The 12,453-nt window shown below is 38.8% G+C and overlaps 1 protein-coding gene across 4 annotated transcripts in view; it reads right to left on the bottom strand.

The window, feature by feature from the left end:
• Positions 1-12,453, bottom strand: part of Usp45 (ubiquitin specific peptidase 45) — a 58,790-nt gene that overhangs the window by 42,760 nt on the left and 3,577 nt on the right. For 3 of the 4 annotated variants that reach the window (XR_007212064.1, XM_048353776.1, XM_048353779.1), the window contains exons 2-5: positions 11,355-11,464; positions 9,253-9,425; positions 7,565-7,668; positions 3,231-3,331 (exon numbers count right to left, since the gene is read on the bottom strand). Coding sequence is in view for 3 of the 4 variants with exons in the window: in XM_048353776.1 (XP_048209733.1) it covers positions 3,231-3,331; positions 7,565-7,668; positions 9,253-9,425; positions 11,355-11,454 (478 nt within the window). In the remaining variant the exon portion in view is untranslated. The remainder of the gene's footprint in view (positions 1-3,230; positions 3,332-7,564; positions 7,669-9,252; positions 9,426-11,354; positions 11,465-12,453) is intronic. The other variant, XM_048353777.1, reaches the window with a different exon arrangement.

Here is a 12,453-nt window from a genome sequence, read left to right as displayed (position 1 = left end):
TAATCTCAATGTTGTTTTGATTTTCTCTCTGTTTTCCTTCATTGATAATAATTAATTAGTACATCTCTAGGATAGTATTAGCAGAGGATCACAATAGCTCAATGACTATGTACATATGATCATATAAAATGAGGCTAATGAACTTCAAGATATTGAAACAATTGGTTTTTTCATTGTTGTTATTTTTAATGAACTATGTGAAATTATTTCTTCTAGCATTTTTCTTCCTTATGTTTAGCCCCTGATGTCACTGTATTAGAGTTTGGTACCCTGGGTATTGTATATACATTTATGTGAATTAGGGAAGGGAGGGGAACATCAAAATGGTGAGACAGAGGACAATGGGCGAACTAATGCAACAGTGATACTTACAAGACAATATGTTGTAAATTATACAACTTGGGAGGAAGGCAGGTGGGAGAAAAATGAGGGAGGAGGTAACAAGTTTGACAAGAAATGTTCTCACTACCTTATGTATGTTACTGTAACCCCTATGTACAGCATCTTGACAAGAAAATAAAATTTAAAAAGAAAATGCAACCAAAAAAAAAAGCTAAGGCATAGTTCAAGCCCCAGTACCAGCACGCACGCACACACACACGTGTGCGTGCACACAAACACACATGCACAAGTGCGCGCGTGCACACACAGCAGCAGAGAAAATAATTTCTGTAATTGTAGTTTCATCAACATTTACATTATTGACCTATATTATCTTCTTATTATGGTGAACAAAACAAATGCCATGTGCATGCAGTTTTCAGGAGACAACTTCATTTGCTGAAGTATTAAATATCTTTCACCACACACATTTTTTTTTTTTTTTTTTTTTTTTTTTGCTGTTCTAGGGCTTGAACTCTGGGCCTGGGCTCTGTCCCTAAGCTGCTTTTGCTCAAGACTAGCGCTCTACCATAGTGCCACTTCCGGCCTTTTCTGAGTAGTTTACTGGAGTTAAGAGTCTCATGGACTTTTTTGCTTGGGCTGCTTCAAAACACAATCCTCAGATCTCAGCTTTGGGAGTAGCTAGGATTACAGGCATGAGCCACCGATGCCCAGCTTTCCCACTTCTTTATTAAAGCAGAAGTGGAGCCATGGCTAATATCCTTGCCACAATGTAAGATTTCAATAAATGTCTGTTGAATAAGTAAATAATAAGTAATAGTCACTCCCTTGCTGTCCTGGAAGCTGGGCTTACCCTTACTCCAACCTCTTTATTACTCATTCATTAATGATACACAGCTAAGAAAGAAATCTGTACATTAAGAGATAGAAAATAATTGGCGACTACATTTTTCTTTTGTCTTTGATGGTAATTACACGCTTAGATAACTTTTCAGTTTCTCAGCTGGGAATATGACATAGTAGCAGGAGTGCTTGCCTCACATACATGAAGCCCTGGGTTTGATTCCTCAGCACCACATATATAGAAAATGGCCAGAAGTGGCGTTGTGGCTCAAGTGGCAGAGTGCTAGCCTTGAGCAAAAAGAAGCCAGGGACAGTGCTCAGGCTGAGTTCAAGGCCCAGGACTGGCAAAAAAAAAAAAAAGCTTTTCAGTTTCTGTTGTCTCTTTGTTTATTTATTTAGTGCTGGTAATGGGGCTTGAACTCAGGGCCTGGAACTCTCACTTGATTTTTTCACTCAAGGCTATTGTTCTACCTATTGAACTATACTTCCACTTCCAGCTTTTTGCTGGTTAACCAGAGATAAAGGGTCTCTTGGATACGTTTGCCTGGGCTGACTTAACACTATGATCCTTGGATGCCAGCCTTGTGAGTAGCTGAGATTACAGGTGTGAAGTCACACATGTCCAGCGTGTTACTGCTACCTTCTATCTGGGTGCAGAACCTTTTCTCTGCCAAGGGCCATTTGGATATTTATAATATCATTTAAAATTATCAATATAAGCCATGTGCTAGTGGCTCATGACTGTAATCCTAGCTACTAAGGACACTGAGATCTGAGGATCTCAGTTCAGGGCCAGCCAGGTGAGACTCCTATCTCCAATTAACTACCAAAAAAGCCAGAACTGGTGCTGTGGCTCAAAAGTGGTAGAGCACCAGCCTTGAACAGGAAACCTCAGAGACAGTACCCACTGAGTTCAAGCCTCAGGACTGGTACACATTCGCAAATACACAACACACGTGCACGCGCGCGCGCACACACACACACAATTATAAAGGCAGACAGCTGTGGCAGCTTACAAGAAGCATATGTGTTTATCCCATCGAGTACCAAATGATGCTGAAGGCCTCCAGATGCCAGGGAAGGATGGATAGAGTTAAAGAGCTATGACTCAGGATGGGGGCTGCCCATGCTAGAAAGACAAACCATGTGACTAGATGGTCAGGGAACCGGAAGTCAAAGCAGCCAATGACTCAATCCATCGTGCCCACATAATGAAACCTCAGTAAAAACTCGCAGCACTAACAACTTCTCTGTGCAGACTGCTACACACCCCTGTGGGAATGGGTGTGAGGACGAGTCTTGGTGGCTTCACTCTCTGTGGAGTGGACCCAGGAGTCTCCTTCCCGGGACCCTCGCAGACCTTGCCCTGTGTCTCTCTCGGAAGATTCTGAAGTATATTCTTTGTGTTACAAGAAAACTGTAAATGTTAAGTATATCACTTTCCCAAGTTCCTACATTATTCTAGCAAATTATCAAATCTGAAGAGAGAGGGGAATGGCCCAAATTTGTAGCCAGTTAGTGGAATACAAGGGCCTGAGAATGCTTGAGTTTCTGGCTGGTGCCTGAAGTGACAGCAGTATTGTGGTCTTGGCAGTTAGAATAAGAACTGTGATTATGTAACAGATACCATTTCCAGAAATGTGTCACAGACTGCATGCATGTGATTTTACATATATTATTTCTAAATATTTTCAAAATATTATTTCTAAGCCTCACAATACCTTCACACAATAAAGTTACTACCCTAACTCTATAAAAACTAAGGACTAAATGTCCCATAGCAAATAAATAAGAAAATCTAAGTAAAAATTCAGGACTGTCTGGTTTAAAAGCCCATGACACAGTCACGCAATACTTCTCATATGGTTAGGTAAACATATCACAAAGCAACATTACAGGACTGCTATCTAAGAATTTGTGATATTACATCTTCATTCAAGTTACAGACAGAGATATCACAATGAAATCTAGGGTACTCTACAAATTTTTATACAAAGTATAAAATATCATATTTTAATGTGAATTCTTTTAACTGTTTCACTTACTTGTTTGTGTTTTAGAAAAATGTTTCTGGAGAAAATCAACAATCTGAGCCAAAACCTTCTTATTACAATGTGTTGATAATTTTTCATCACATTCATAACACCTGAAAAAATATAAATATAAACTTTAAGCAAATATTATGAATTACTTCTAGCAATTTTGCATATTAGCTAACAAAGTTGGTATGCAAACATTTTCTCTCTCTCTCTCTCTCTTTTTACCAGTCCTGGGGCTTGAATTCAGGGCCCTGTCCCTGGCTTCCTTTTGCTCAAGGCTAGCACTCTATCACCTGAGCCATAGTGCCACTTCTGGCCTTTTCTATATATGTGGTGCTGAAGAATTGAACCCAGGACTTCATCCATGCTAGGCAAGCACTCTACAACTAAGCCACCTTCCCAGCCCCTTGTCTCTATTCTTTTGGCTAATTCTGAAGTGTATTCTTTTGTATTACAAGAAAAGTGTAATTGGGAGGGAACACAATGTGAAAGGCATTAAGTAAGTCCAGAGAAATAAGCTAGAAGAGTTCATACAAAGCCGCCTACTTCAAATAAAAATTTCTGCAGCTTACTTCAAATGGAATGGAATGCCATGAGGGGTTTTTTAAGCAGGACAGGCATATGGCCCAATTTATTTAAAAAACATCACTCTAATATGATAAACTAGATTTGAGGACATCAGGAATAGAAGCAGATCAGTACAGCAGCATGAATCTGGAGCAAAGCAGGTATACTGAATTATCTATATCCAGTCAAAAACTGCTTCACATTCAATATGAAAGATGGAGACAAAAGAGTCTAAATAATGGCCACGAGAAGAGAGCAGTGGGTTAGTATATATTAGTGATTCTCAATTGTTTCCCAGGGGACATTAACCCAATACTCAGACATTTTTTGTTTACCTCCTGGCTGTTTGTGGCAGTTGATAGATGCCAGAGAACCTAGCATAACGTCAATGGTACTGAGAGGAGAAGCCTGATCAAGCTGAAACAAGACTTGCTGTTGGCTGATAATGTTTGGTAATAGGTATACAGGAAGACATTATACTATTTTGTCTACTTCTGTTAAAAGGCTAGCAATTAAAATGAGATTCTAGGGCTGGGGATATAGCCTAGTGGCAAGAGTGCCTGCCTCGGATACACGAGGCCCTAGGTTCGATTCCCCAGCACCACATATACAGAAAACGGCCAGAAGCGGTGCTGTGGCTCAAGTGGCAGAGTGCTAGCCTTGAGCGGGAAGAAGCCAGGGACAGTGCTCAGGCCCTGAGTCCAAGGCCCAGGACGGGCCAAAAAAAAAAAAAAAGATGATAAAAAAAATGAGATTCTAAAAAAAAACAACAAAAATCTGTCGGCTTGCAGCTTGATTAGACAAAGACAAAGCTTTTTTATATTGTTTGGAGCTGATCTGTCAACAGAGGCTAGGTAAAGTATTTTTATAAGTACATTTCTTTTTAGAATACTACTTAAAATTAAGTTTATTTGTAGTTGTTGTATTAACGTGTGTATTTTCTTTCTTTTCTTTTTTTTTTTTTTTTTTGCCAGTCCAGGGGCTTGGACTCAAGGCCTGAGCACTGTCCCTGGCTTCTTTTTGCTCAAGGCTAGCCACAGTGCCACTTCTGGCCGTTTTCTGTATATGTGGTGCTAGGGAATTGAACCCAGGGCTTCATGTATATGAGGCAAGCACTCTTGCCACTAGGCCTTATTTCCAGCCAGTGTGTATTTTCTGTATTACCCCAACTACTTCCTTTATCATCATGGGATCTAATGGTCACATAAGAGTATGTGTTTGGCCAGGCACTAGTGGCTCCTGCCTGCAATCTTAGTTACTCAGGAGGCTGAGATCTGAGGGTCACAGTTTAAAGCCAGGCAAGCAAGAAAGTCCGTGAGACTCTTATCTCCAGTTAACTACCAGAAAACTGGGTACACTAGCCTTGAGCAGAAGAGCTGTCTCGTGTGGTCAGTCTTCCTCACTGTAACTACTGGTGATCCTGAGATCATAAATGGCTATAAACTGGACGGGCTCATTTTCAAAATGGCATTCAAAATGCATTTAAATAATTTACCTGCTCAAAGCAGAGTCTCCCTCTGCTTTGGAGACATGACAAAGAAAACATTACCAAAAACACTTTTTTTCAACAGACCAAATGGGAATTCAAATTATTTAGTTGTAATTGTCAGACTTTCATCATAACAGATACTCAATATGTATCAAACTTAGCTTGTAACAAAAATAGTAAAAAGTGTAAAATAATTCTTGATTTACAAAATACTGAGATGTCAATAAATTTTTACTAATAAAGTTGACTTGTTACACAGTACATTGTTTTAACTTTTACAGCACAAAAAGAAAGAACAAGTAAATAAAAATCAGCATCACTGCAGAGAATTTGGAGACAAAACAGGACAGTTCAAAATAACATCCGATAATGTGGTAGATGTCTATTCAAAACAACAACAAAAAATTTAGATTGAGCTTTTGGTATGCGACAAGCACTACACTAAGTGCTTACATGATCTAATTATTTTAAGTCTATCATCATAGAGTACATATTTTTTTCTACAGAAGGGCTTACATATCAGTAATTTGGTAGAAGTATAGGGAAAATGAGTCTTCAACAGACTTTTGAGTACTTAGAAATAATTCATCATCAGGTTAACTCTAAGTTTAAACCATGGCTTAACTCTGTTTAGGTTTCAGCATGACTAGCAGGAAGAAATACAGAAGCCTCGATTCAATAGGTGTGGTTTAAGAGGGGACTGAGCAATTTATGGGGGGGAAAGGGAAAGGGGGAGGGGGGAGGGGGGAATGAAGGATGAGGTAACAAACAGTACAAGGAATGTATCCAGTGCCTAACGTATAAAACTGTAACCTCTCTGTACATCAGTTTGATAATAAAAATTTTTTTTAAAAAAGGGGACTGCTAGCAGCTGTGGGTGTTTCCTCCTGTGTGATTGTAATGTGAAGTCAGATACAAGAATGTTGTAAAGTAAGGTTTTGGTGTTCTCTCATACTTTGCAAGTTAACTAGGGCTTCCGCAGCTGGTGGTTAAGAAATGTCATAATAATTATACCTGGTACTTATTTGAGATGTTTTATTTACCTCTGTGCAATTTTCACAATTAAGTACTCCCTTACTCTATTGTTCTGTCCTGTATATTATACTTAAATTTAATCCCCTTCTCATGTCTTCCCACTTAAGAATCATTTTTATTGTCTTCTATCAATGTGGTAAAATTTCTCAATGTCATGAGATTGTAGTCTTTCAAAAAAGACTAAGGAGCCATACCAAGCTTGGCCAATGAAATTTAAAAAGAGAAGTAAAGGAAAGTGTGCAAATGAAAAAAAAAAAGAAAAAAGAATCACTGCTTAGAGCAGTCTTGCAACTGCTATTAGCACCTCTTTCTTGCCACAATTAAATGACCAAATCTGTGATTCACCTTCCTTTTTATACAGTTCAGAGTTTTCTGATTTAAACTGGCTTTCTGTTAAATCTAAATTAATGAAGTTTTGTACTGAAATTGTTTCTTTTGTTACTGTTTCAAAATTAGGAAGGCAAAGATTTTGCTCAGTATTTCAGGTCCTGTAAAAGCATATGACAAGCTTAAATAGCTTCCTGTTATAGGAAAATAATTCTACAGACCCCCCCAAATTATTTTAATTATTTTCACTTCACTATAAATTTAACATATAAACAAAAAATGGTAAATTAGTCATCTTTCTAACTCTATGTAAGTATAAAATAAAAATTACACTAAATATGGATACCAAATGTCTAGTTGCTAGTGGCTCACTCCTATAATCCTAACTACTCAGAAGGCTGAGATCTCAGGATTGAGGTTCATAGCTAGCCTGGGCAGACAAATTGGAGAAACTCTTATCTCCAATGAACCAGCAAAAAGCTGGAAGTTCAGGTGTTGCTCTAGTAGTAGAGTGAAAAAGCTAAGCAGGAGTGTAAGGCCCTGAGTTCAAGCTCCAGTACTAGCACAAAAGATAAATGAATGAAAGAGACATGTCAGCTTACATCTGTAATCCTAGGTGCTCAGGAAGCTGAGATCTAAGGATCACAGTTCAAAGCCAGCCTGGGCAGGAAAGTCCATGAGACTCTTATCTCCAGTTAACCAGCAAAAAGCCACAAATGGAGCTGGGGCTCAAGTGATAGAGTGCTAGTACAAAAGCTCAGGGACAGTGCCCAGGCTCTGAGTCACAGGACCAGAACAAAAGAAAAAAAAAAACAAAACATAAATGGATATAATGTCTTTAGTTCATCTTATAATGTTCAAAGAAAAAAAGAAAGGCTTTTGTTTGTTTTAGTGGACACAAGTATTAACAAATTTAACTTACCATATAATCCATGTACTCAAACTAACTGTAACACAATGTGAGTCTGTTCTGCAACTCCGGAAGTGCTTCAGTGAATGCTGGCCTTCTGAGTTTTTACCACATCCCTGAAGATGAACAAATGACAGATGCATGGTTTAGATCTAAGCTTGTTGTAAATTAACCAAAACTTCAATTGACTCAAACACACTGAAAAGGTTTTGTTTTTTAATTTCCAGTAGGAAGGAATAGTAAACAATAGAAAACAATATTGATTCTTATTCAAATTAACTTTTGTGGCAGAAGTTAACTTCCTTTTCTCTGCTATAGCATTTACCCCAAACAATTATAAGCAAAGGTAACATTTCCTAGCATTTAGAAAGGCCTACATCTTCTGTCTTGCACACTGTGAGACACTGAAGATCCTGAAGGCCAATGGGACCACGCCCCTAAACATACATTTGCCAGTCCTGGACTCACCTCCACTCCAACCCCACTGAAAATGAACACAACACAGACCAACCAAGTCATTTCCCTCACTAGATGCAGCAGGACATGAAACCAGTCAATTCTAGTGAGTATGATGTGAGAGGAAGAAGTGAAGTCTAATGGATACTTCCAAGAAAGATTTGCATAATTTTTTAAAAAGGATGTACTCTTTCCTCTTGATGGACTTTGGAGATTGTAACAAGAGACACAAAATCTGAAATATCTTCAGTCATCTTGAAGCCATGAAGTTGAGATCACACACACACACACACACACACACACACACACACACACACACACACACACTAGAAGAAATCTGTGTTGTCTTTTGTTGCTGTTGTTTGGTGCTGGTACCAAGGTTTGAAATCAGGGTCTCATGCTCTCACTTGGGTCAGCTTTTTTGATTATGACTGGGACTCTACCACATAAGCCATTTTCAGACTGACATTCTGATAATTAACTAGAGACTATTTCAGACTTTGCTGCCCAGGCTGGCTTCCAACTGAGTCTCTGGCTCTTAGCTTCCTGAATAGCTAGGATTACAGAGATGAGCCACTGGCACCAGGCTAAAATCCCAAATTTTTACTGTTCTTTCTCTTAACTATGTCTAAAGTGTCCCTACTTCTGGACTTTGTATGTTAGATAATAAATACTCTTTTTTCAACTCTATTTTTTTGGGGGTGGGGAAGGAACCCTTTTGTTTTTTTGGTACTGGGGATCCAGGATGTGCAAGCACTGTGTCACTGAGTTACATCCCAGCCCCGCGGTTTCTTTTCTTTTCTTTCTTTCTTTTTTTTTTTTTTGGCCAGGTGCTAGTGGTTCGCGCCTATAATCAGAGTTACTCAGGAGATTGAGTTCTGAGATTTGAAGCCAACCCAGGCAGGAAAGGCCATGAGACTCTTATCTCTAACAAACTATTCAGAAAAAAGATGGAAGTGGCACTGTGACTCAAGCAGTAGAGCCTTGAGCAAAAGAAGTTCAAGGACAGAGTTCAAGCCCCAGGGCCAGCTCACCACCTCCCCCAAAAAAAGTCTTAAAAAAAGGGTATACATTCTTAGAAAGTTTCCATTTAAATAAGAAATATATCTATTTTAAGATTATTTTAAATTTTATTTATGATTTCTTATTATTTTAATATCTCAGTATGACTAAGAGTCCAACTCACAGAAAGTTTGTTTTTTTTAATGTATATACGACATAGACATAAATAACACTTTTCTTACCTGATAACCACACTTGAGGCACAGCCAAACATCAGAAGGAAGTACTGGCTGTCCATCACAGAATCTTCTTTCTCTTAAGCATTCTGAGCACACTGACCACAGGTTCTCAGCTATCGCTTTCTTCACATGATTCACACTGACAGCATGACTTACATGTTGGCAAGTTAAGCCTACTAATTAAGATAAACCAAAAGGAAACAAATTGAAAAGCTTTGGTAAAGTGCTACCATTAATAAGAGCATTAAAATATTTGAAACTTAAAAGCATTGTGATTCAAAAGTAGGCTTACTCAAAATGATACCTATATATGAATCCATTTATATAACATACATGAAAGAAAAGAGCAACTATAGTCTGGATTAGTCATTCCTAGTAGCAACAGATGGGAAATGGTGGCATAAGTATAAATGGCTGCCGTGCAGGGGGATGATAGTATACTCAAATTCTGTGAAGTATATGGAGCTACACCTTTTATATCTCTGTGTGCTTGTTGTGAATCTAAATTAGTTAAAAGTAAGAAACCATAACCACTAAGGGTTATATAAATAAATATTTATTGAACAGCTAATATGTGTCAGGTCCTGTAAGTGTATTTTCTGTCCACTAAAATAGCGCAGGCTGGTGAGGCTATAGCCCAGTGTGGTGCAGATACAGAACTTGTGTGAAGCTCTGACCAAGGCCCAACATCAAAAAAGAGAGCGAGAGACACATAGAAAATCTTTTTACATAAGCTAACTTTGCTACTTTCATCATAGCACATAAGAAGAAAAATACTTTTATGAATATTCCCAAATGACAAATTATTTTGCCTTGCCACTGTGTGCACCGTGTGGAGACAAATAGCTAAAATGACCCTAAAATAGATCTTTAAGTCTTCAAATAACTACATTCTCCTCCCAAGAGCCATGATGCCTCCATTTTCCCCAAATACCTGGACACTTTCATTTCTCTGCTTCAGGTATCCCACACATCAAAACTACAACTACCTACCAAAGTCATACAGCAAGGGAAAGAGACTGTATGTTTCACCTGTGCCTATGCCCCTTTCTAAATGCAAGGAATTAGGGCTGGGAATGTGGCCTACTGGTAGAGTGCTTACCTCCAAATGCTACGAATTTCCTTTAATCTATTAATCAGCAAGAGGTGAGCTATGGAACCATGCATTAATTCTGTTTCCTCCAAAACAGTAGGAATAGAAATCTTTATAAGATTTTTATAATAAAAAATTAAATATTTAAATTTGAATTAAATGCTAAGACTCTTAATTTTACACTAAGAGCAAGTTATAAAAACAGACTTAAAAGGAGGAATTGTAAAGTCTGAATTCTTAAGAATGTTTCAAAAGCAAGGCCACACCACCAAAGAAAAGGCTGCAGGAAAACCTTGTACCAGCAAGTGCAGGGCCTAGAAATAGTTCAACATTTGTTCTGTATGAATTTTATACTTTAAAATCCTAAAGAAAATATCATTCATATGTCTTCTACATAATCTCTGCGTTTGGGCTAGGCCCAAGTACAACTTATACATTCTCTGATTCTAATATTCAGACTCTGTGTGTGTGCGCGCATGTGTGTATGTGCTACATGTACACACACATGAACACTCCAGTCCTACGTCTAGGGGCTGTTCCTGAGCTTCTGCTCTCAAGGCTAGCACTCCAGCACGTGAGCCACAATTCCACTTCTAGCCTTTTTGGTAGTTAATTGGACAGAAGAGTCTCACAGATTTTCCTGCCCAGGCTGCCTTTGAACCATGATCCTTAGATCTCAGCCTCCTGAAGAGCTAGGATATAGGTGTGAGCTGCCAATGCCTACCTAGTCAGACTTTCTTTTTTTTTTTTTGCCAGTCCTGGGGCCTGAACTCAGGGCCTGAGCACTGAGCACCAGAGGCAAACACTCTACCACTAAGCCACATTCCTAGCCCCTATCCAGACATTTAAAAGTGAAATTGTTAATAGATTTACACAAAAGTGATCTAAAAAAGAAAAGGTTTAAGGGCCTAATGCACATTAGACAGGCTTCTACCTGACTCATAGCCCCAGTTCTTGCCTGAGATTAAATTTAGGACCTGAAACATTTGGAGGCCAGAAATCTACAACTTACCAGCAATATCATCTGAAGAATCTTCATCATGAGGAACTGAAGGCCTTTTATTTCTTTTGCCTTTTTCAGGTAAATCTGTGGATGGATCTTTTACCCGCATCTGTTATTTACTTAAAAAAAAAAAAAAAAGGAGGAGGAGAAGATAATAAACACACTTTCAAGCTTCAATAGTAAGACTTTATGGACTTTCTGAAATGTACTTCAAAACTGAAATGAGTATAGTAAAACGTGGACAAATGACAGCAAAACCAGCTGAAACTTTTTGATGTTTATCAACATCAATAAACAATGAAATCTCCCTCCCTGTATAACTAATGTATGCTAATAAAAAGAAAGTCTCAATATACAGGGCTGGGGAGCAGGTGTAGCTCTACACTGAAATGGAAACAATCCATCTGACTCTTTTTTTTTTTTGCCAGTCCTGGGGCTTGCACTCAGGGCCTGAGCACCGTCCGTGGCTTCTTTTTGCTCAAGGCTAGCACTCTACCACTTGAGCCACAGCGCCACCTTTGGCCATTTTCTGCATATGTGTTGCTGGGGAATTGAACCCAGGGCTTCATGTATGGGAGGCAAGTACTCTTGCCATTTGACTCTTAACAACCACCTTATTATGGACTAAATAGATGTTTAGCACCCCCTCCTCAATTCACATACTGAAAGAATCCCAAGTCCTAGAGATGAAACCTTTGAGGGGTTAATTACCTCATGAGGGCTCTACCCTCATTTGGTATCCTTATAAGGAGAGGCCAGAGAGCTAACCTTTTATCTATGGAAGAACACAAGAAGACAGTCCAGACAAAAACACCCTGTGTAACTGAGGTCTGCATTGCCCTCACTGAACACCAAATCTGCTGCCTTCCCAGCCCTGCATTTTGTTATATTTGTTTTATTTAAATATAAACAGACGTGTGTGTGTGTGTGTGTGTGTGTGTGTGTGTGTGTGTGCATGCACGCACCCACGTGCGCATGTGCTGGTCATAGGGCTTGAATTCAGGGCCTAGGTTTTATTCTTCAGCTCTTTTGCTCAAGGCTAATACTCTACCACTTGAACCATAGCTTCCACTTTTTTGGCGGTAAATGGAGATAAGTGTCTCACAGA

The sequence above is a fragment of the Perognathus longimembris genome, chromosome 9, assembly GCF_023159225.1.
Source record: "Perognathus longimembris pacificus isolate PPM17 chromosome 9, ASM2315922v1, whole genome shotgun sequence".
In the NCBI taxonomy this organism is placed as follows: domain Eukaryota; kingdom Metazoa; phylum Chordata; class Mammalia; order Rodentia; family Heteromyidae; genus Perognathus; species Perognathus longimembris.
The sequence above is the reverse complement of the archived record's forward strand: the minus strand, read 5'-3'. Positions and strand labels throughout refer to the sequence as shown.